The sequence below is a fragment of the Lissotriton vulgaris genome, unplaced genomic scaffold (assembly GCF_964263255.1).
Source record: "Lissotriton vulgaris unplaced genomic scaffold, aLisVul1.2 SCAFFOLD_1169, whole genome shotgun sequence".
NCBI lineage: Eukaryota > Metazoa > Chordata > Amphibia > Caudata > Salamandridae > Lissotriton > Lissotriton vulgaris.
Window position 1 is genome coordinate 309,336 of NW_028244065.1, and position 25,999 is coordinate 335,334.

At 45.1% G+C, this 25,999-nt stretch overlaps 1 protein-coding gene across 1 annotated transcript; it reads left to right on the forward strand.

The window, feature by feature from the left end:
* Nucleotides 1-1,552: 1,552 nt before the first annotated feature.
* Nucleotides 1,553-2,464, forward strand: LOC147668167 (taste receptor type 2 member 40-like). Its single transcript, XM_086948734.1, has one exon. The coding sequence runs from the start codon at nucleotides 1,553-1,555 to the stop codon at nucleotides 2,462-2,464; it is 912 nt and encodes a 303-aa protein (XP_086804860.1).
* The last annotated feature ends 23,535 nt before the right edge of the window (nucleotides 2,465-25,999 follow it).

The following is a 25,999-nucleotide window of genomic DNA, read 5'->3' on the forward strand; positions in this document are numbered from 1 at the left end:
TGTCTCACTACTTGGGAATAACTTTGGAGATCAGGTTATGTTTATTGATATGCAAAGGAGAGATAGTGGAGTAGGAAACAGGTGAGGAAGGTGGAAAGTACACAGGGCCAGATGTACGACCCTTTCATTTAGCGCCTCGCAATTTGTGACTCGCTGCGAGTCGCAAATTGCGAGGCGCTAAATTAAATGTACAAAAGTACACTGTTTTGGGATTCCCAATGAGGTCGCAAATTGCGAGGCTCATTAATTTTAATGAGCCTCTCGCAATTTGCGAGCCCATTGGGAATGCCAGCTCTTCCAGGGATGGTGGCCTGCTGGGCTCAGCAGAGCACCATGTCTGGGACTGCTTTTTAATCAAGCAGCTTTTTTTGTGTGAATGCAGCCAGTTTTCCTTAACCCCTTGCATGCTGATGACGGCCCCCAGCCGTCATGCACTACGGCGCTCGTGTGCTGATGACAACTGGGGGCCGTCATGAACCCGACCACTCTTTAAAAGTGCCGCACAGGCGCAGAATCGCGGCAGCATGCAAGTGGTTAAAGGAAAACGGGCTCCATTTAAAAAAAATGACATGAAACATTTTTGTTTAATTTTTTAAGGGCAGGCAGTGGTCCTTGGGACCACTGCCTGTCCTTATAAAATATTTTTAGTGACAGTCACAAAGTGGAAGGGGTCCCCAGGGGACCCCTTCCAAATTGCGACTGCATTACCACCCTCTTGAAGAGGGTGGTAATTTGTGAGTGTTTTGAAAGCGACCACAATTGCAGTCACAAAACATTCACACATAGCATTACGGACGCAATTAGGAAGGAAACGCCCCTTCCTAATTACAACTCACAATTCCTAAATAGCGAGTCCCAAATTAATAGGGAGTCACTAGGAATTGTACATGGCCAACAGTGATTGTGAATGGGCAAACGGGTTTGCAAACCCGTTAGCGCATGCAAAATCACGTCATACATCTGGCCCACAATCTTCAAAGGTAGACACAGCAGAAGTGAGAACATGGAGAGGAAGGGATCAGGCAGGAAAGGGGAGGGATCCAGAGGGTAGGAAAGGCAAAGGAGGGGAGGAGCCAATAATTAAAAGCAATCTCTGTAGAGATGCCTGTTGGAGAAGAAGCAGTCTGTGCTGGACAAACTGCAATGTAAACCTTGCATACACCAGCCAGCCCCACGCCTCTGCTACTAGACTTCTTAACAATGTGGAACCTCAACAAAAGGATATCTCAAGAACAGGAGCCAGGTAGCCACCTCTGACAAGAGTGCTGTCAAGATTTGTTAACCCATTGCTGACTGAAGAGCATTGTGCCGACCACCCGTCATGTCTTTTCCTATAATTACTTTCACGTTAGAGGCAGCAAATTTAGACAGTCTTTTTTTTTAACAGGATGTTCTAGTGTGGCCAGTTGTGAACTGAAATCACGTCTTTTGCAGAAACCAGGATTCTCTTGAGGTAGGCAATACTGTATGATTTTGTTGACACAAGATTATTGGGATTGTTATCAAAAAGGTGGAAGAAACACACAGTAAGCCACAGACCTTTTTAGCTAGAATGGATCCACTTCACATATTTTACATGGTATTTCTTGGGTTTGCTCTCTTGGTGGGCACTGCCACCAATGCCTTTATAGCTGTAGTTATTGCAGCTTCAAGTATAAAGAACAGACGCTTGCCATCTTCAAGCGATATCTTGCTGCTGGGGGTGGCAGTGACCAATATCCCACTGCAGTGTTCTTTATCGGGAAATCACATGCTCCGCTTCCTCAGGGAGGAGGTGTACAATATAGACAATGTTTGGAAGAGCTTCTTTGTTCTCTTCCCTATCTTTGGTTTCTCCAGCTTCTGGATCAACACCTGGCTCTGTGTCTTCTACTGCATTAAGATTGTAAATTTCTCCCATTCATTTATTTCACGCATACGGATGAGAATGGCTGGCATGATTCCCTGGCTGCTGCTGGGGACTGTGCTGGTATCTTTAGTCATCAATGTACCAGAATTCTGGCATCTTAAGAAATGGTATACAACAAATTTCACAACTACAAATACCACCTTTGAAGGCACTGTACGTGATTACAGTAATTTCCAAAAGTGCATGATTATTATCGTGGGAGCCATCATGCCTCTGGTAATGATTGTAATCTCATCTCTGCTGATCCTCACATCCCTCTACCAACACTCCAGAAGAATGCAGAAGAACATGACAGGAAGTAGCGGGGGTCCCAGCATGGAGGCCCACGCCAACGCTGCAAAAACGACATTCGCCCTTCTGATCCTATACATCTACTTTGATTTGTCTTTGCTTGTTGTTGCAGGAGACGATACTGGAGATGCAAAGAATGTCCGGCTATACTATTCTATGTGTAGTTGCAGTGCATTCCCCTTCATTGACGCCCTGATCCTCATCTTCAGTAATATCAAGTTGAGGTCAGCTGCAGTGAAAACTTTCTGTTCTCATGAACACTAACAGTTTATGCTCCAGTTTATGAAACATAGGGTTTGGACCAGGTTATTCTTATCTGTCAGTTCTATGGACTTCTTATAACAAACTACAATAGTTTTCATGCACAAGGCTCAACCAAGGTAGGTCTTTGTGAGATAGATGTACACTGTAGTAGTCCTGTCACAGAGAGTCCTGCACTGTCCATCCAAAACACATTTTTTTAGGTTCAGGAAACCTTTTTAAATGACCTAATTGGATAACAAACTGAAATCAATTTTTAGGTACCATTTTGAAACAGGACTTCAATATAGGGATCTGTTAATGATTGACACAGAACACACCCAGTCCTAATGGTGAGCTTCATAAGTCATATGGAGCCATGGTGCACCTGGAGTTTTTGATTAAGCAAGATGCAAACTGAAGAGATCACTGTTTTTTTCAGACAGTGGGGACCATTCTAAATACATCTCAAGCATCCCATTATTCATGGGTGTAATTTAGTTTGAGAGATTCATCTATTTAGGCTAAAGATGAAGGATTAAGAAATGACTTGAGAATAGTTCTAATAGGCATAATTTTGAAGTTGTTGGCTTTCTGGATGGCATGGAACAGAGCGAAAAGTCTGGAGAAACTGAATCATATCAAGCATCTTATATTGTATGCATTTTGCTATTATCTACCTTTATGATGAAAGTAGCATTATTTATGCATGTATATCAACTTATACTTAAGGTGAAGAAAATCACATACATATTTAGCTTGCAGTATATAGAAAATGTCATAACAGTCTACAGATAGAGACATTAAAGCTGTAAATGTATATGGCATGTAATATTGTGGTGCATCACTTATTAGCCAACATTGGCAAAGTATATAATCCAGGAATGTTTTAGACTAATGTAATCTTTGTTAAACTGGCTAATTGTTGGATGGAGGAAGGTTGCTAGGTATTGTGATGCAGATTACAGTAGCCACGAAAGCCTCATTGCTAAATGTGATGAGCGACATGGAAGATTGCAAAAAGCTTGTAAGTCACAAAGAGCAGTATGAACCGGGAGGTGTACAGGGCAAAGACATACACGAATTAGGGCACTGGGGTGCAGTAACAGGCATGAAAAATAGCAACATATGTGGACCTGCTAATGCTTCATGTATCTATTGGTATATTCTTATCCTGCTTCATATTAGCTCTGCTATGTTATACATCAGGCAGCAAAGAAGCAACACAGCATCTAATTTCTAGAGAATTGGCAAAGGAGGCAAATTAATGTAAACTGAGATTATACAAATTCAAAATATTGAAATACAACATATCTTATAATAGACAGCTTATGCTCTCTTGCCACTTACACACTGCACGGTCTTTCATTCGTGAGATTATCCCATTATTTTGTTCACTCCGCACTCTTTTGTATTTGAGAATATCGCATGCTTTTGTACACTCCGCAGTCATTCGCATTTGAGAATATCCAATGCTTTTGTACACTCTGCAGTCATTCGCATTTGAGAATATCCCATGCTTTTGTACACTCCACAGTCTTTCATATTTGAGAATATTACATGCTTTTGAACACTCCACAGTCATTCGTATTTGAGAATATTACATGCTTTTGTACACTCCACAGTCATTTGCATTTGAGACTATCCCATGCTTTTGTACACTCCACAGTCTTTTGTATTTGAGAATATCACATGCTTTTGTACATTCCAGAGTCATTCGCATTTGTGAATATCCCATGCTTTTGTACACTCCGCAGTCTTTTGTATTTGAGAATATCTTATTCTTTTGTACACTCCACAGTCATTCGCATTTGAGAATATCCCATGCTTTTGTACACTCGCAGTCTTTCATATTTGAGAACATCACATGCTTTTGTACACTCCACGGTCATTCATATTTGAGAATATTACATGCTTTTGTACCCTCTGCAGTCATTCGCATTTGAGAACATCCCATGCTTTTATATACTCCACAGTCTTTCGTATTTGAGAATATCACATGCTTTTGTACACTCCGCAGTCTTTTGTATTTGAGACTATCCCATGCTTTTGTACACTCCACAGTCATTCGCATTTGAGAATATCCAATGCTTTTGTACACTCCGCAGTCTTTCAAATTTAAGAACATCACATGCTTTTGTACACTCTACAGTCCTTCGTATTTGAGAATAACTAGGCTGTCCGGATTTCGGTTTAAACCGACTCTGCTCGAAACTACACTACAGAATGAAAATCAGCTGACACTGTTTAAACCGAGTGCTACTTGGCCACTTGATGGAGCTACAGCATTGCAGACTGAACTGCAATTTAAGCCTGAGAAGGAAAGCAACTCGAAACGTTCATCACCCTCATTAAATTTGGCAGGATACACTGCTTTGTCAGCATTCTTTCTTTTATTAACTTGATTGGCAATACAGCTCCTGTGCAATGTTCGATGATAGGTCTTTAACGCACAAAGAAGTTCAAAACTCAAAATCACTGTTATTGGAGAAGCATTTTGGAAGTAATATGTTTAGTGGCTGAAAAACGGACCATGTGAGGTAGAAACTGGCAGAAAGGAACACCAACATGGAAACACTGGAGTTACCCGTAGATGTGTAGCGCTCAGTGCAAGCTCACTTGTTAAATGACACCTGAAGACAAAAAAGAAGGAAGAACGCAGACAATAAAACACTCAAGACCCCGATGAGTAGGAGCACAAACAAGCTGCTACCAGAGGCGCAACTAGAGCCACATTTCGGGGGAGGGGGCTAAGAAAACATTTCGGGGGGGGGGGCTGAAACTTTAAGCAAAGCAATAGGCAGAGTGGAGCGGCAGGGGCTCTTGGCAGGGGTAAAACCACAACAAAGCCTCATTAACATGCAGATGGTCTTTTAAAGACCTGTGAATGCTCGGGTGCGGCTGTGAGTGTGCCCGGGAGCTGTCTGAGCCTGGGCTGCCACACACGACAGGGGGCGGGAGGGGGGGGGGGGCTGAAGCCCTTTTTTTCCAATGGGTGTTGCGCTTGGCTGCTACATACCAGGTGTTTAAGGACACAGGCAAACCAAGGGGGCATTTTGAAGCACACGTTCAGCCACTAGTTCAACACGACCTCAAGCGGCTTCCAAGACCCCAAAAACAGTGATGAGGAAGACAGTACAGGTACAGCAGTCACTCATAAGAAGAGGGGCTCTTGGGCTCCCTTTCACTCCCTTCACAGAGTCTGCCGAGCTCCGGCGCAGCCATGAACGGGCCTACGATCCTTGGCGCCTCATCACACCTCTACCTTCATTATTATAAGGCGGAACGCACTGGCCCGCCGGTGCTACGGCCGGATTTGACAGTCCGCCGCCTGTATATGAATAAAGGGCCAAAGTTCACGTCCACACACACTGTCCAGAAAGCTGCGGGCATGGTCCGGATTCACTGCGGCGCAGTTATCACAACACAAGCATCTCAAACATGAGGTGCTTCGCATGGAGCAGTAGGGTGCAAGTTGGTTCGATCTGAACCAGATTGCAGAACGCAGGATGAGATGGGAAGGGTAGTAAAAACAGTACGCTAGAGTTTGTCTTTTATATGACACAATTAGTACATTACATTAGATCATCATAACACATTCACAATTTGTAATTTCCAAATTATAAATGTGGGTAGGCATAAGGAAATAGCAATTTGCGTGATGCGGCCCGTGAGCAGGGAAGGGCAAGAGCAACAACATTCCTGCTCCACGGGAGAATTGTAAAAGCGATCTACTGTCTGTAAGTGCAAAGGGTAATTGGTGCGCACCGTGGCCTGCATTGATTCCAGATTTCCCTGGCTTTATCGTCCATCTAGTGCAAATTAGTAGATTAATGCCCTAATTAAACATCAGGTACAAGGCCCTTAGTGAGAAATATCCACATCAGGGACGCGATAAACGCAAGCACACTGCACTACTACTGACGCTGCTAAACAGCCCAGGCAATCAATCCCTCTGTGCTTCTGTGCATTTCTTGCTGCAGTATCTAATCAATGACGTAAAACACAGATGATAGTTGGCAACCACCAAAATCCGCATCAGCCTTTTATCAGCTGCTGCAGTAGTCACTATAATCAGAGGAGCAACTAGAGCCAAATTTCGGGGGGGGGGGGGGAGGGGGGGCTAGGAAAAAATTTCGGGGGGGGGCTGAACCTTTAATCAGTAGGCAGAGTGGAGCTGCAGGGCTCTTAGAAAAGGGTGAAACAACTCCAAGCCTAATTAACATTCAAATGGTCTTTTAATGACCTGTGAAACGTGCGGGTGCGGCTCTGTGTGTGCCCAGGATCTGTCTCATCCTGGGCTGCCACACACGACGGGGGAGGGGGACAAAAGCCCGGTGAGTTCTATGGGTGTTGCAGCCTGACTATAATCCAGACTTGGAGGGCTTCTCCCGAATATGTGTGCTTAAATGTTTCTAAATGTGCGTGATGCAACCCGTGAGCAGGGAAGGGCCAGAGCAAAACCAGACCCTCTGCCTGCCTAATATGAGGGTGGGCACGGGGGGGGGAGAGGCGGCAGGTGCACATTTGTTGCATGTGTGTGCTTACATTTTTCTAAATATGTGTGTTAAATGTGCAGTTCAGTGTATGGGGAGAATCTCCACAACAAACACTTATTCTTCTATACCATCTTAATTCAAAACTATATCATTAAAAAAGATTATTGAATGCAGCGCATTCTTATGGAATTTGTATTAAGACCTGCAGTTTGTGAGCAAGGGCCCCCTGTCTGACTAACTAGCGCCGGGTAAAGAGGCGGCATGCTTGTTTTTTAAATTAAGATTCTATTGCTTAAATCGGCCCGTGAGCAAGGGCCCCCTGTCTGACTTCCATGTCCAATTGCCAATATCTTTTTGTTTTGTCATTTTATTTGAAACCAGATAAATAACAATAGAAGACGTTATTAAAATATAACCAGGTATACAAATCAGTCCTACAGTAAACGTGACTGTCAGTGTAAAACCGTTATTAACAATTTCCAAAATATGCTATGCCGATAACAACGTTCTATTTAAAGATTTCTATTGTTTTTCTGAATTGCTTGCAGCTGTAAATATAGACAGTAGATCTTTAGCAAAAAAACTTTATTTTAATGTTGGTCAGCCTTCCTCCACAATCCACTCTAAACAAGCATTTGCAATGCAATAGGTCTCGCATTAATTGCATTGAGCTATTGGCATTGCTAAATATTGCAACACCAATTGCAACAAACGTCTATAAATTGTAGGCCCAAAAAAAATTGTATTTATTTTTGTAGCAATGGTGGCATGCTGCGCTTTAGATGAATATGTTCAAAAGTAAAGTGCGCCATACTGCGATTGCCACAATAGTTAATTGTGGATGTGTTAACAATTGATGTGTGCACTGATTGCTGGTGGTGTGTGTGCCTGGTGGAAGTGTGCACTGCCGGCTGGTGGTGTGTGTGCCTGGTGAAAGCGTTTACTCACAGCTGGTGGTGTGTGCCTGGTGAAAGCGCACACTGACGGCTTGTGGTGTGTGTGTGCCTGGTGAAAGCGTGCACTGATGGCTGGTGGTGTGTGCCTGGTGAAAGCGAACAGGGATAGAGTCTCGGCAATGACGCTCAACATCCAGTGAATCTGGGCAAACCACGTAATCTACCCGTCACTAACAAAAATGATTGTGCCCTTGTGTAAAGCAACAGGCATGGAAAGCTACGTCAGTGGCCAGAGTTGGCAAATTGTGTACTGGCTATTTTGGCGTTGCCAGTCTCAAGTGCCAATGTTTAGAGGGCGTTTTCACAAATAAAAGTGTACATGGGAAGGAAAGAGAGAGCGCGAATGACTAAAGAATCACTGAAAAAATATTGTATGGTGTACTACAATACATTTGACTTGTAAAAATTTATTTGGACTTCATATACAATGGATGTACACTGTCTATATGCCATGCATCAATGAAGAAAGCCTGCAATAATAAAAGCAAAGCATACCATAAACACCGGTAAAACACCGTTTCAGTTGTTTTTTGTGGCGCGAAAATTAGTAATCACTGAAAAGCACTGTTTTTTCCAGGTATTGAAATCACTGGAAAACACTGATAAAACACCACCAGAATTTACCCAAAGTAGAAACTGAAAACAGGAAAGCCTAAGAATAACCTATTTTTCTGAACACTTACGGTCTTATATTTCAGATTATTCCATGATTCCGTCATATCATTTGATGTGTTGATGTCTCAGACAAGATGAATTGCAAAGAATGTGCTTTGTGAGTGAATCTTGGCCTCCTGATACCAGTGCTGTACCCATTCTCAGAGCTAGAAACTTGCATTACTGACCTTGCTGTTTGAGATCCATGTTTAAGCGGAGGGAATCATAATCTACAAATGTCTGTACTGTATCTGCTCTATGTGTGAAACAATCTTGCACTGGTTCCACCATTGTGATGCGCAGTCTGAGAACTGTATGTTTATTCTACAGCATCTGTTCTATGTGGGGGAAGTTTGCACTGTAGATGCTTGACCTCAGAACAAACATCAATGCCCTGTATCTGTTGTGTGTTTAAAGGAATCTTGTTGCAGTACCTGACTTGATCTGTATGTTAGGGACACTTGCACTACAGATGCATGAACGGTGTATGTATTGTATGTGATGGAATCTTGTACTTTACTTGTTTGTGACAAAAGCTTAAAGTGGGGATGTCTGCACTTTACCTGCTGTGCAAAAGGGATGCTTTCAGTGGAGTTGCCTCTCCTGTACCTGTACTATTTGTGAGCAAACCTTTTACTGGAGATGCCTGTACTCTAACTTCTCTGTGGGAGGGAGGCTTGTTCTTCTATTACCAGCCCTATATTCAGTCTATCCGCAAAGTCGAATCTTGTCCTTCTTCCCTGCTATGTATGTTCTCTGTGTATCAAAGACTGCACTTGACATACTATCCTTGTGATGAAAACGTGCATTGTTCACAAATCAAATCAAATTCATATTAGTCTTTGTTTCCATTATTTCAATCATTAAAGCCATAATATGTCATTACAAAATGCAAAAAAATTCTTTAAAAATGTAATTGCCATGTTTTATTTTAGCCTCCGTCTACACATAATACTGACAGGGCCCTTTTGGTGTGTGAGGGGTATTTAAAAAACACGATGTGCTCCCTGCCACTGTAGGAACACGCTTGTCTAGTGATCAACCTTCATTCAATTGTGATCTCTTTCGGGTGGATCTTTCTGTTCACTAGTAATCAGAATGGGAGGCTGTATCCACCCCAGGTGTTCATGTCGAATACAGACTCTCCTCTCCCTCTTTTGTTTTCTTAGCTTTTTTCATTACTCACGTGCAGAAGATCGTTCCATCATTTTTCGTCTGATTCCTTTTTGGCTGTATTTTTTTACATTTTCCGAGCCAGTTTAATCTCCTCCATTGATTTAGTTCTTATAGCTTGTGACAGTTTCTTATAGGCTGCTCTACAGTCCTTATTGTACCAACTAGCTGACTTTAAGTTATCTCAGCTACTAAATTTGTTGGTCTTATAAAAAGGCATTTAAGCTTATTAACCAATTCTTCACGAGCCTGTAAAATAACTCCATTTTTATTCTCCTGGGTTTCTAAGATAGAAATAGCTGTGACGGTATTTTCCACCTCTACCTTCATCTGCTCTAGGGTGTTCTCTTTTTCAATTAGCATCGCCCACTTCACCCTTCGCATATCGTTTTTTGGGATTACGTCTCTGGTCACCCTCTCAATTCACTGCGGCTGTATGGCTAAACCCTGCATCTGCAGAATTAGCAGGAGTTGATAGTAGTTGCTCTCGCTTCCCTCTTGAACCAGCATGTTGACGAGGCAAGACCACAACTCCAAGTTAATGAGAAAATACTCAATTCTGCTGCTTCTTGAGGCATTGCTGTAAGTATACGAACCCTTGCCATCCGATGTTGTCCTTCCATTTACAGCACTAACACCCCTCTCCATACACAGACTCTTTAACTGGAGTGCTGCCGCTGTCCATTTTTTTATCGGGGTAGAGAAAGAGATGGATTGCCCCATTGGGAGTCCTCTTCGCTACTGATGCCACCATCTTCGTGGTCGAGTGGTCCAAAAGTGCAATTGAAATCACCTGCTATAACCAGGTTATATCTACCCCTGTGTTTCTCTATGAAGGCTTCCAGTAGGGAGACTATGCTTGAGAAGTTCCCGCCCACCATCCCTCTAGCAAATATGTTGATCAGTAATGTATTTCAACCATGTTTAAACTGTAAAATAATAGCCAGGATATTGGGGCTGTCCGTTGATAACTCTTCAACCCTAAGACCAGATTGTTGCCGTACCCATATGGTAAGCCCACCAGAGGGCCTTCCTTTTTGACCAGCAATAGCAGGTTTGGTAAAGTTCAGGTACCCTGGGCGAAAAATGGGACTCTGTGACCAGGTTTCCTGAAAACCCATATGTCTTGACCCTCTATAAACATTGATCATTCGGCTGATGCAGTCTTTGTTGGGAGATCCGCTATGTTCCAGGAAGCAATATAGGGTTGGATAATTCAGAACTTATTGTATTGATAGCTTCCTGTTTGCCAGTTCCCTGGTCATTAGGCATGTTAGTGAGTACCCTCCCCAATACTACCGCATCCACATAAGACGATTGAGGAGGAGCTGTTATAAAGCATCAATATATTTTATCTAGAGATGAACCCTCTTTGCATCTTGGAGACATATTGGAGTGATTCTTACTGTTGGTTTGTGCGGGAGGAATATATTTGATCCTAATGTTGGATGAGATCAGGTGGGATGTTCTTAGGACGAATGACACCGAATTATCTGCAAGATCCACAGAATTCAACTTTAGGCATACATAATCTGTGTTAAGGCCATGAGTCGTACGTCTTTTTGCTGACAGTATGTCTTCTCCTATTACAGACCTGGACTCCTCGAGTGACGTAGCCAAAGGATGCTAATATTGATCAAAGATTGTTCATCTTCCCCAAAAGAATTGGGCGGAATTCTGAGGATGTTAGTCAAAAAGATTTGTGCCTTTGAGGGACCAACCGAAGAAGAATTTATAAAACAGTGGTCAGTCTGTGTGAATGGGTCTAGATTTCTCGATGGATTGGAGAGTGAATTTGCCAAATGACCATTTTCCTGTTGCTGTTGCCAAGGGCTATTCTGATTGACGTTATTTAAATTGGTTTCTAAGTTCAGTCTATCATTATTTCGCTGGTACCTTTCATTAGTGATTGGTTGGAAGCCTGCTGAAGGGACGGCACGTACATCATTGTTTCTACCCAGTCTGCCAGTGTTAGCCGTATTGGAGACACTATATTTTGGACACCTGGACATGGCCGGTCTGCTGGAATCTAGGGCTTTATCATGTGTTTTCTGGACCCAACAGTCCCTATATGATCTATGGACTTAATTGATTGTGGGGGCAAATTGTCCTCAGCTACGCCCATCAAAGGCCCAAATCTGTTACTGCACTCCAGCTCGCAAACTGTATCAATTTGTGCATTTGGGCACACGGGAGGTGCAGTCTGCTCGCTAGGCGGTGCGATACCCTCGTTCGAAGGAAAGGGCGCTTTCCCTATTCCTTTTTTAAACATATCTGGAATAAATTTAGCGGGCTCGGGGGATAGTGGCCAATTTGTTGGATTAGCAGCAAGGGTCCCACTTCCGATACCCAGAGGAGTGGTTAACATCTCCAAACAATCACTAATAATAGCATCTATGCAGGTCATAACACAATTATTTGTTATATGCTTGGGGCGTTTATCCGATTCTTTGGCTTCTTTACCTTCCCAGTTACTCCACCTCCTGATGTTTCCACTGCCTTCCTTTTACCCATGCTACTACAGTCAAATACACAAAAGTGGACTATGTTAAAGGATGTTACACCAAATCTACTGGCAACGTGCAGTCAAACAATATATGGGTAAACCACCAATGTCCCTTAAGTAGGTTCTTCCGGGAAAACAATACCCACCACAGTCCATATATAACTTAGGTCGTACTTATGTGACTGCTGGCTACACTTTGGCCTATATACACATTATTGCACTGGGTGTTATGTTAAGTCCCCTTAACTGCTGCCCTCAGCGTCCCGAGCACACATGAAACAGTAAACTTGGAGTTTATTCAGATCAATCCTGTTCTGCAGCAGATGTAAGAGGGTTGGGCCTGCCCTGCCTCTTCCTGGAGATGACGGGCAACGACGGGCCTGCCCTTGGCCCTGGTTTAGCTGGGCACGGCCCGCGCGTGGCCCGCTCTGCAGTGTTTCTTGGCTCTTTCGAGCGCGACAGTGGCAGCAGACTCCTCCCTCCTGGGAGTAAGGAACCCTGGGACTTGGAGTCCTCTCGAGCTGGTGATGAAGCAGTGTCAAGCAGCGCCTCTTGCTCTGTGGTGTTTCAAGGCACTTTTGAGCGCAATGGTGGCAGCAGACTCCTCCCTCCTGGGAGTAGGGCACCCTGGGACTTGAAGTCCCTTCGTGCTGGTGATCAAGCAGTGGCAAGCAGCGCGTCCCCATTGTTTACATGTCCCATGTGTGCTAGGAATTTGTACTATGGATACTTGTTTTGAACCTCTTGTGAAAGTGTGTGTTTTGAGAGTTGGCACAGCAGATACCTTTACTGTGCCAGCACGTTCTCAGAGAAACGCCTGCACTACGGAAAACTGTGGTGGAACTATTGTGTGAGTGAAGATTGCACTGCTGAGGTTGCTGTGGCTGTTGTTTTTGAGAGCTGAGTAAATTCTGCACTACAGATGCCTGTACTGTACCTAATAAATGTGATGAAAACGTACCCTTCTTTTTAACACAGTTGTACCCAATCAAAAAAGAAAGTTTATATGCCTGCCCTTGTTCTGCATGGTGAAAGAATCTTGTAATGCAAATGTGTGCAATATGCATGTTGTTTGTGTGATGCAGACTTGGTTGGGTTTTTGAGTGAAGGGTGAAAACCTTTCTCAAGCAACAACCACAATTCTTGTCAGGGTGAACCACAAAAGTCACCAAATTAACCTGTGCTTAACCATTTTGCAGCTTGGCACAAAAGCGTTCAGGCTTATCTTAAGAGGCACTATATTAAGTATCTAGGCAGCACACAAACAGTAATAATGGAAATACAACACAAGAGGTATCCCATATCAATTTAGAAAGGCAGAGTGAAATGTAATAAATACAATGAGACTCAAAGGGACAAAAATCCAATCAGGACACTGTTAAAATTTTAAGTATAAATAGCACCAAGTGGCAAAACGTGCCAACTTTGAGTATCTGGTCGCACTAGACCAAGGCAAACTCACAAGTTCAGGGTGAGCATGATGGCATGTGGGCTGGATACAGGGAACCGTGTTAGTCCCACTCAAAATGTTACTGTTGAAAAATGGCCCGCTCTGAAGGGACACCCAAAACATTTTGCCTTCCTCCTCCTATTGTTCTGACCTTTGTGTTGGCCAGAGGACTCAGAGCACTTTATCACTACTAGCCAATGCTAAACTGCATGTGCTTCTCTCCTAAACATGGTGACATTAGTGTATACATGATTGGCATATCTAGTTTTCATAAAACTCTCTTGTAAGGTGGTAACCATATACCCAGGACCTGTAACCTAAATGCTACTGTTACCTCGAAACCGGTCCGGTCCTCGGATGCTTGATTCCGTTCTGGGAAGGACATGGCTTTTGTAGTTCGGACTGGACTGTTCCCATGGGGCAACAGGGTCAGAGCTGATTTGCATATCGCCATTGTCTAACCCAGGGTGGTGTGGAGTGCAAACAAACGATGGATTTGGGCCCAGATCTTTTGACTGGGGGAGTGTGTGACATTGATCCACATTCAGTCCATCACTTGTTGTTTTTGTACTTGTGGGCCTGCAGCACTGTTTTTGCCTCTCACAAAAGTAGCCTTTCAAACCTATCTTATGCCTTCCATTGCAAGGCCTGGGTGTGCATTGCACTGCCCCTTTGAACTTAAACCCACTTAACAAGCCTTAAACTCTGCTTTTATCACACATAAGTTGCCCTTAAGATAGGCCCTAGGTAGTCATTTTTGTTTTTAACAGACTTTATTGATGACTTTGACATTTCGTACAATGCAATGAGTAGTCTACAGAGGCAGTCTTTTGTATTTGTAGCAGTTACAGCGTACATGTTACATGCAAATTCTGTATATTTCACTGTCTGTGATATATAAAAAACTAAACCAAGGACAATGATCTCCAATGACATCATTGGTACTAAAACGTTGGAGTCCCAATATAGAAATTGTCAGTATAAAGCCTTTATTTTATTTATTTATTTATTTATTTATTTCAGAATTTTATAAAGCTCTTAGTTACGCTCTCCGGCGTGTCCCTGCGCTGAGAGTGAGCATGTGGGAGAGTGGAAAAATTAAGGCAGTGCTAGGCGAAAAAGGTGGGTTTTGAGGGCTCTGCGGAATTTAGCCTCAGAGGGTTCCAGGCGCAGTTCAGTAGGGAGCAGGTTCCAATTCTTGGCTGCGAGGAGTCTGAACGATCTTCCCCCCATACGAGCCTTGCGGATTTTGGGGACAGCAGCCAGACCAGTGCGAGAGGATCTATGCATCCGCTCTGGTCTATAAAGGGTGATGAGACAGTTAAGGGGGGGGGTGCCCTCCCTCCAAAGATGCGATGACATATGCATAGAGCTTTAAATTTAATCCTTTCACGGATCGGCAGCCAGTGAAGGGACTTTAGGGCAGCTTTAGAGGACGTTCTCCTGGGGAGCCTTAGCACCAGCCGGGCTGTGGCATTTTGCAATATTTGGAGACGGTTGAGACTTCTGGCCGTAATGCCCAGATATAGAAGATTGACATAATCGAGTCTCGATGTGACCAAGGCATGCACAAGAGTCTGTCTGGCACCAACAGGGAGCAGGTCAAGGACCTTACGTAAGGTCTTGAGTATCCTGAAGCACATTCCGACTACCCGATTAACCTGGGGAGCAAATGACAAGTCGGAGTCAAATAGTACCTCGAGGTTTTTGGCCTGTTGACACGGCACAGGAGTAGGGCCCAGGCAATCAGGCCACCATGCCGAGGACCACACAGACGGTCCCCCCCCCCCCCACCACGAGCACTTCAGTCTTGGAGCCATTTAACTTCAGGCAGTTGTTAGACATCCAGGAGGCAAGCTCCTGCATGCAAGCACTGAAGTTGGCGGCCGCAATTTCGGGTCCCCGTGACAGAGAGATGACCAGCTGTGTGTCGTCAGCGTAAGATACTAGTTGGATATCATATCTTTCCACAGTAGTGGCTACCGGGGAGGCATAAAGGTTAAACAGGGTGGGGCTTAGGGCAGAGCCCTGGGGAACCCCTTGATCAAGATTGAACACCCTAGAGTAGTGTTCACCCTGTCTAACCTGAAAGCCCCTCTCCATCAAGAAGGACTGTATCCACCTGAGTACCACCCCATTAATTCCGCCCTTGTTGAGACACTGTAGAAAGATGGAGCAATTAACAAAAGAACCTGTTCAGTGTTGTTCCACTCCCTCCCTAGCCCATCCAAACCCCGACTCCTGGTCAGTCTTACTTCAGCGTCCATGGTAATCAAGAGAGATCACTATACTTGTAACACTCGAAGGACTGTAGTGTCCTTGAGTTATAATGTGTCGGTTTGGGTCTCGGGACCTACAGATGAGGAGTCGCAGGGCGACATTGTGTGCTATGGGGTTGGGGTATCCCGTGCAGGTAACAATTCAAGTGATTCTCGTTCAATCAGCATAGCTTTCCAGTCCATCGAGATGGGCTGCTTTCTCAGCCCCCTCTCTTCCTCTCTATGAAGAGCTGCACCCTCCGCTCTCCCCCACTGAAACATGTCAGCCTGCCAAGTGGATACCGCGGGACATCTCGGGGACTTCCTCCTCATGGTGAGGGCTCTTACTGCTAAAATGAGGGGCAAGTCTAAAATCTTTAACCGCACCTTCTGCATCTTTGTGCATCTACTGAGGCCTATGAGGCAGTTCAGTCTTCTTCCGGGACCGGGATTTGTGCGACTTCACTCAGAGAGTGGGGACTCCCACCTAGTAATCTCGAAGGCAGGGACAGGACCATAACATATGAAGGAAGTCCGCCTCATCTCCCTTACAGCGGGGGCAGCAATGGGAGGAGTCTGGGAACATGCGATGAATCCTCTTAGGGATGAGCTAATATCAACGAAGGACCATCGTCTGGATAAACTTGTTTCGCATTACGCAACACTTTTTTGGGGTGTTCAAGCATACATTTCCAGGCCTTGATAGTAATTTCAATATTAGAGTCCTCGGACCAGTGCGCCCTAAGGGACGTGAGTGGGATTGCTGCATGTGTCCATTTACCTGCGTATAGCCAGCGGACCAGGTGCCCCCCAGTTCCTATGTAGTATAAGAGGTGTACCAGGTTATGTTGCGGTGGTTCACTCTGCTGTGGGGCCCAGGCGCTCCTAATATAGTGTGACACTGTAGCGTGTAGTAAGTATAATCGTGGTGAGGCGCTCGTAGCCTGCAGAAAGGAGTCATGATTGAGTATGCTACCATCCCAGAAGAATGCACCGATGCCCTCCAGCCCTGCATCTGCCCAGTCCTGTGTCCTTGCCTTCGTGAGTCTGCCTTGTGGTGTGGGAATACCCAGGAGGGGGGTGTTCATTGCGTAAGGGGTTGCTGGGGAGGTATATGATAATGTCTTCCTCCCGCATTGTAGGGCAGTCTTCAGTAGGGGAGGGCTATCTGTAGGAATTTTGGCTCCAGGCAACTCGCCCCGGTCTAACCTATGTGGCGTACACTCAATCACCTGCAGATTTCTCCACGCAGTCCAGTACGATAGCCACTGAAGCTGACTGGTCTAGTAGTAGGCCCTGAAATCATGAACTCCCAGGCCGCCACTTCGGGTCTCCAGTTGGAGCTTTCGTAGGCTTATTCGTCTGCGGCCTGTGCCCCAGATGAGGTTCACCAGTATGGTATTCAGCGTGTTAAAAATGGACTGTGGAATAACCATGGGCAAGTTCACAAAATAACATAATAGACGAGGCAGCATCACCATCGTCGAGATGGGAACCCTCCCTATCACTGATAACGGCAGAGATGACCAGAAGACCACACTGGCACGAAGGGCCGTTATAGCTCGTACTATGTTGCCCTCAATTTGATCCGCCTGCGTTCGGTATACTTGGATGCCTAAATATTTAAAGGTGGTGAGGGCCACCGGTAGGGCGTAGTCACCAAACTGTAGGCTATTTGGGTATGGCATTTCCGGAAAGAAGTAGGCTGTAGATTTCCCGGGGTTTATAGCCAGGCCTGACAGGAGTTCAAAATTGGCTAATACATTGGGAAGAGGGGTATTGTCAGCTTTCAGATTACGTAAATACAAGAGTATGTCATCTGCATAAATGGATATTAGGTGATCTAAACCCTCAATGGGGATGCCGAGCTGGTCCGCCGCACCACTAAGTGCTATAGCCAAGGGCTCCAGGCAAGCACAAACAATAGGGGGGATAGTGGGCATCCCTGCCTAGTACCCCTATGGATATTATATATGTCTGAGATGTAACGGTCTGTGCGTGCTTTGGCTGTGAGGGATGTATATAATAAGCAAACCCATTTGAGATATGTGTCCGGTAACCCAAAACGTTGCAAAGTCGCTAACATAAAGTCCCAAGAGAGGGAGTCAAAGGCCTGCCTAAGGTCTCGTGCTATGCATCCTGCAGACTGGTAAACATGTGGAGTGGCCTTCATTACATAGTGTAACCGTCTGGTATTAAGGTATGTGCTACGATTTGGTAGGATCCTGCATTGGTTACTGTGTATGAGTATATTAAGGTATGGCTGTATACGATTAGCTAGGGCCTTACTTAAAATGTTATATTCAGTGGCTAGCAGGGAAAGGGGTCTATAATTAGACAGCTCTAAGCCATCACGTCCCGATTTGGGTATCGATGTGACCAGTGCTTGCATGGTGGAATGTGGTAGGTGACCCGTCTCAAAGGTAACTTTGTATACTGATTCCAGTGTGGGTACCATGGTCTCTAAGTAGGTATGGTAAAATTCAACTGGTAGTCCATCACTCCCAGGCGCTTTGTTACGATTCAGACCCTTAATTGCAGCTCTAATTTCTTGTTGAGTTATGGGGCCATCTATGTATTTTCGTACGTCTTCGGGGATTACCGGAAAGGGTAGATCCTGTAAAAACCCTGCTATAGAGGCGTCCTCCACAGGAGTAGGTGATGCGTAATGCGCTCCAAGGTGATCATAAAAGGCTGTGTTTATTTCTCTTTGTGTATGGACTATATGTCCTGTAGGTGTACTGATTCTAGTAATGATCGGCGGATCTGGTCTATCCCTATTTATGTGGGCGAGCAGTGCACCTGATCTGTCCGCCTCCGTGTGTTTCCATTGTAGGAATTCTCTATGGTCTATGGTCTATTGTCCACAGTGTCTCTAGTGTTTCCGCATGGTCTATATGGGCAGACTGCAATGCCTCTCTTTTGTCTGGGTCTGTCACTGCCTCTCGCATAAGTGTATCCAACCGTTGTTCAATGCTCAGTAAACATTGGTGTGTCTGCTATCTGGCCCCTACCAACTGCCCTATCAACGCCCCCCGTACCACCACTTTCAGGGCATCCCATTCAATTAAATTAGAGGAGGCTGTGTTCCAATTTTCTGCTAAATATTTAGTTATAGTGTCAGAAAGAGTTCTGTGAAAAGGAGTGTCTTCTAGCAATTGTGGATGTAACTTCCAGGTGGGCACAGGGGTGGGCACAGTACCCCAGTTAAGTGTGAGCTCTAGAGGGTTATGATCGGAGAAGGTGTTTGCTAGATAGGTGGACTGGCAGGCCTGAGTGATAATGTATCTAGAGTAGAGGAATCTATCAATTCTGGTATGGATACTGTGTACTGAAGAATAAATTGAATATTCTTTGTGGGTAGGGTGGAGGCATCGCCATGCGTCTGAGAGTGTCCATTCAGCAGCCCATGCCGTGAACTGGTCTGCCAATTTGCTAGCATTCATACCATGCAGGGCCGACATGACCTGTCCAGGGCAGTGTCCAATACAGCATTCCAATCCCCTCGCAGGACCCCGGGGATACCATCCCAGTCTACTAATGGCAGGCGACAGCAACAGGTAGTCCTCTGAGAGTCCTTCCACATGTCCAAAAAGTGAACTGAAGAGTGGGTCTGAGGGTCGTATTTCTATACCTGGTGTCTCCTTTGAAGTAGTAGAAGTTTCAAGAGAATTCCCTTTGAGGTGTTTGAAGTTTCTTGCATTGCCTGCCCTGGCTCTGTCTCTCCATCCTGCCAGTTAGTTCCCCATCCTAAGACACCTAATCCCTCTATTGTGTGGCCTTCTGGGTTGAATAAACAAACTCCAACTGGCAACTACACCCAGTCATGTGACCCAGGAACAGGGTGCAGGCATCAAATAGATAGGACAGGAAAATGCCAAAGTTCTAAAAGTGACATATTTACAAATGTATCTTAAAATCAGACTTTACCATTAAAGGCAGGGTGTATTGTATTTAAAAAAGCATGACATGTGTTTTTTAGGTTTTACATGTCCTGTTAGTGAAAAACTCCTAAATTAAGTTTTTTGCTACTGTAGGGCACACCTCTCCCATTGTATAACATTGGATTACCTTATTACATTTAATAAGTGCGAACTTTGATTGGGAGCAGGTAGAAATTTCATATTTGGTCTCAAGTGACCTGTCATTTAAAAATCTATTTAAAGGTAAGATCAGATTTTAGATAAAAAACATTGAAAATACCACTTTTAGAAAGTTGGCGTTTTCCTGCCCTAAACTTTGTTAGATCTTCTATGAGTTTCCAGCTGAGTGCCTGTTAATTGCTCCCTCAAATGCCTGTAAGGCTCAGACTGTGAACAGTAGATCCTTGGTGTAGCTGGGAGAGGGCCATCTTGCTTACATTTTAAAGGGCTGCCTTTAGCACACTCATAAAGAAACTTGCAGCACGCCTTTTGTCACCCTAGTCCTTTTGGAGCCTGGACAAGGGGAGGGAAGGAACGTAACAGAACCAGATGTGGGTGCAAACTTGAAGTTGCTTCCTCTTCAAAAGGTGGCACCAGGTATAAATATTGGACCTCTAAGCCACTCATCAGTACACTCCGGGACCTGTGGATATTAAAGAGGAAAGGCTACCTTGTTACACAGCAGACTGCCCTGCTTGAGGCCTGCCTTACCCCCCAGAGGACAATCTTGTTGCTTGAGGCGTCCCTTGTTTGGCAGAGGACGTACCTGTTGCTTAAGGTCTACCTTGATCTCTGAGAAGGAAGACTGGACCTACTTCCTTTATCCTAGGCTAACCTGAGTGACACACATGGACAGTTGACTGATCTTCTGTTATGAGCTACAAGGACACAAGAAGCTCCACAGGCCTTCCTGCAACTGCCCAGCTAATCTTCTGCAACTGGCCCTGTTTGGACTTGCAACTGGACTTGTCTGGACCTGCCACTGGGCCTGCCTGAGCCCTGCTGGTCTCTGCTGGAGCGCGTTCCTGGTCCCCATGAGGTGCCTCTCCTTGTCCTGGACCCTTGGCTGGCATCAGTTGAGCTCCACCTGTGAAATCCTGAAGTCTGGAACTGTGTGCACCAGACTTTAAGAAGGTGACTGTTAGAAATTGGGTCTCTAGTTGGCAGAAGTATATACCCTGTCCAAGCAGGGACCACAATCCTAGTCTTCGCCCGGACTCTGCCCATGATGTGGGTCCTCAGCTAAGTGCAGTGCAAGCCCGTCCCAGTGTGTGATCAAGAGTGGTGTCGGCAATGTTTTGAGCAATGGTAGGAGTAAGTCTGTCCTTTCCTCAGTAGATGTTGGACATCCGTTGTCGTTGAAGCCCTGTGGTCCGAAAGGGAGGTCCAGTAACTGGGGGAGGATTTACCCTGCACGGTAAAGTCAGTAGCATAACCCTTCCCACACAGTATCCAACAGGGTAAGCTGCTAGCTGGATTGGGTTGTATGATGCCGTGTGAGTAGGCCAATGCAGGTCTGAGGGCCCGGCAGCAGTGGCTAGTGGTGCATGACAGGTTGTCAGGCGAGGTCTCTGGTCAATTTCAGCGGTCGTGCCCTTTCCTGTACATGTACAGTGCTGTGCCGCGCAGCGGGACCTTACTCTTTTCCCACCAGTCAGCGAAATGTCCCAATGTTAGTAATGTAGGCCCCACCCCGGGGGGGACACTCACCATGCCGCCGCAGGTCCATGAGGGTCAGCACTACAAAGTACTGGGCGTCTTGCGTGATGGCGCTCTCTACTGCAGGAGCCCGGCAGAATCCACAGGAGTCCATTGTCATACCCCCGGGGCCCTCAACATGTGTCTATATTGTCCCAGCCGGCTGGCCTTCGAGCTCAAAGGACACACCCAGCCGTGCCCTCCGGCCGACTGCCAGACTCAGGGGCAAGGTGCGTAAGTCAGTGCGGGACAATGTAGCGTTACCACTCACCGCAACGTCCCTCGATGGACCTCCTGAGTTCACAGCCGTCTTCCACTCAACCAGTGCCCCCGGGGAGGCACAGTCGCCAGGCCGCCCGCAGTCCCCAGGTGGGAGTCGCCTTGTGGCGTGCCTGCTCCTTGGCAGTGTGGGTAGATCAGGTAGGGCGTTACTGGACGGGGGTTAAAGGGATCCGATGTCTCCGGGCTAAAAGCGGGCCTCGCACTGCAGAGCACGGGGCCGTTTGCGCTGTGCGTGGGCCTGCGCCTCACGCGAGGACCCGGACTCCGCCCGAGCTCAGCGGCGAGGAGGCCCTGGTCCAGAACTCGGACGTAACTAGGTCCCAAGGATCATTCAAGGCACTCCTCAATGCTGAGGACTCCGGCGCCTCGATTCCAATGTCCCCGGTCGGGTAGTGGCCGGGGTGAATGTACAGGAGGAGTTAATCCCCCCCAGGGGTCCGGAGCTCTACCAAGTTATGACCGCCATCTTAGGCAGCTACCCACCCACACCCCTAGGCCCTAGGTAGTCATATGGGCAGGGTTTTGTATAAGTAAAAGGTATGTCATGTACTTGTAAGTTTTACATGTCCTGGTAGTGACAAACAGCTAAATTCATTTTCCACTACTGAACAGCCTACTCCGCTCTTAGGCTAGCATTGGGAAATACTTAATAGACTTTTAAGCAGCAATTCGAGATTATAATGTAGTAGCTGCATCATGTTTCATATCTTTGGAATAGAAATGAGAAATTTTGTTTAGTGGAAAAGATGGATTTAACATTACTATTTTAGAAATGCCTCTTTTAGAAAATGGACATTTCTATGCTCTTAAGCTAGCTCCGTGTGCCTGCAGCCTGTCACCAATACACATCTGGGATGGGTGACAGCTAAATTCTTTGCATTCCCTATAGATAGCCACAATCACAAGATGGGTGGGTGTCACAGAGAACTCATCTGCATTCATCTGCATTCTGACAGCTCTTCCTTGGTAGGAAAAGGGAGAGAGCTGACACTTACACATAAATAGGCTGTGAAATTCTTTCTGGGAGATTCAAACCCCTTCGGAAAACATATCATTTTCTGGAAGAGATACATCGACGACATCCTTGCCATTTGGCAAGGACTGCAGCACGTCCTGAGTGAATTTATAACGTGGATAAATACTTGTGATAACAACTTACGATTCACGCACTCAGTTGACAGCAAAACCATGGTCTTCCTGGATCTGGTAATAACCAAAGAAGACGGTTGTCTACAAACTAAAACCCACCGAAAACCTACAGCAAAAAACAATGCTCTGAGATATGAAAGCTTCCATCCGAGGGCTCTGAAGGAAAACCTCCCCTACGGCCAATACCTACGCTTGAGACAGAACTGCAGCAAACTAGAAGACTACAAAAGTCAGGCCAAGGAACTAACAGAAAAACTCTCAAACAGAGGCTACCCCAATCATATTCTGAACAAAGGCCAGAAAAGAGCCCGCAACCAGCCCCGAGAGACAATTCTTGAAGACAAAGTAAAAGAGAACAGACAGCCACCACTAACCTGCGTCACCACATATAACAGTCTGTCAAACAAAATGACAACATCAATCAATAAACATTGGAGAATACTAAATACGGGCAACCTTCACTGGGAGAAACCGCTCTTTTCATTTAAAAGAGCAAGAAGTATCAAATACACACTAGTACATACTCGACCCAGACAGGTCAATACAGGTGACCAATCCACGGTACTGAGTGTGTGGGGTTTGCCAAAAGTTATCGGGCACTTCCCATTCGGGAATTGTAGTGTATGCCACTTAACCACTGCAACAAAAACACTACAACTGGAACGAGGAAAAATCTGGACACAGCGCACACATACCAACTGTAACAGCCTGAACGTGGTATACTTGGTAACATGTCCATGCGGTGTGCAGTATGTGGGCATGACCGGACTAAAGGTGAAGCAACGCATCTGTGAACATAGAAGCACAATAAGGTGAAAAAAGGTAACCACAAAATTGACTGAACATTTTTTGAAAATGAATCACACTGCAAATGATCTAAGGTGGACAGTAATTGAGACAATACTACCGGGGGGCAATACAACTCAACGCCTGTATACGTGGATATACGGATTATCCACGCATACATCAGGATTGAATGACAATATACCCTGGTCCACAGTCAAACACAGAAAATTCATCTGCCTGAAGAAACACAATTCCTTGATAAAGACAATGTGTACCACTAATTATCAATAATGCAGCCCAAGAACCCGGTCAACTAACAATAGGGACACCCTTAAACGCTGGTGGCAACCCTCAGCATTATCAATACACTTGGTACTTTATACAATCACACCAGTCTTGTCCCTGTAAAAATGGCTTATAGAGTAGTTACACGCGAAGCCCGTCGTTGACATCTACTGGCTTTGCTACTCCAAAGCAAAAAACTGAGAATACGGTCTAAGCACGTACCCCAAGATTTTTTTTTAACTAATAATATGGTAGACTCCAACATTTTTCTACAAAATTGGTTTTGTCCACGCTAAAATAGCCAATAAAGTTGTTTAGACTTGATGCCTTGCCATTGACATTCCCTAGACTCTAACATTACGAAAAATAACTCCTTTGAATACACTCCCTGCACGCAGCCATGAGCCGAGGTCACCTGATCAAGTGACGCAGACTTTGACTGCTCAACTGCGAAGGTCCTTTTTAATACACCCGAAAGCATCAGCGATAGTATTTTCGGGATGCCGTGCGGGAAGGACAGGTTTCCAGTGAGCAGGCGCTATTTGACAAAACGCTCAAAGGCGCCCCCCCCCCAAGGCATCCATGGGGCATGAACTCTTTTAACCACGAGTAAGTCCTCACAGTTGAACTGTTTGTTTATAATGTCACCCTACTACAACAGGGTTAGATCGCTAGTGAAAGATACCTTTTCTCGCCCTATTTCACATAACGAGTGTATATATGTCGGACTGTATGACAATATATACACACACTGACTAGATCTAGTCACACAGGGCAAGAACAAAGGTTTAGGTCCTGTATCGGAACTGGCTTGGACCACTAAAGTATGCTAAACAAACAGAAAGGCCAGACAGATATTTTATTTTAGTTGTTTTGTATTTTTAAAAAAACATTCAACTGTTTCATTTAAATATGTCATCAAATAGACAGTCAGCAAACAGTGAAAAAAACATAAGAACAAGTGAAATGTGCAATAATATACAAATGCTGTACAAGTGCTCAAAATCAATACTGTCAGTTCATACTTTCTGTTTGTTTAGCATAGATCTAGTCACACAGCGCCCTTAAGATAAATTTAAGGAACGCTTGACACCCACTTTGATAGAATGGAATGTGGGTATGTATGGCACTCAGTAGATGTTTAGCTGGGTGATACCTTCACGTAAGGATGTGAAAAAAGCATGCTTTCATTGTATGACGAGCGCATGCAGAAGCTGAATCACACGGAGATCTAGAGCTATACCTGAGTTATGTATACCACTGCATCATTACTATGCTTTGCTCTATTGTTTCAGATTCCCTTACACAGAACGCTGTAAGCTGGCTAAACTGTAAGTACGCGGTCTAGCATATAGGCGGGTCAGGGAAGGGTGCGCCTTAGCGAGTGCAGACCTCCCAGCCCACCTCACCTGGTCCTGAAGAAAACCAAAAAATCTCCAACTGTTGAAACATGTTAACCACACTTTTTTGCACACTTTGATACTATTTGGTCAATTAAAACCATCAGAAGTATCTCACTTGTTTTTAGTAGTGTTATACTGGCTCCAGAATAAAACTCTATAGGGAGCACTAGCTATACACTTTTTAACTTCACAAACTCCGAACACACTCACAAACAAAAAAACCAGCTCCGCTGCAGTTGCAGGCGTCGCAGCACACCCAAGTGGCACTCGGTCACTTGGGTGGACCCCAATGATGAAGCATGTCACGGACCAGGTCAGTGAGTGAGGGGTTTCATAAAAAAGAAAAATAATTTTTTCTTTTTTCACTTTTCTCCGTGCTGGATCACTAGGACTCCTTGTCCTGGGGTTACTCTTTCTTTTGTTTTGTTATGCATTTTAATGGCCACAAAGACTCCACTTTGGTGTTGAACTATTGAAATGCTTTTTTCTATGTAGGACTCCAAATTTAGGAGTCACAAAAGTTTTTCGGACACCAAA

Excerpts from the sequence above, each read along its gene's own strand:
- LOC147668167 (XM_086948734.1), top strand. The coding sequence starts at position 1,553 with ATGGATCCACTTCACATATTTTACATGGTATTTCTTGGGTTTGCTCTC.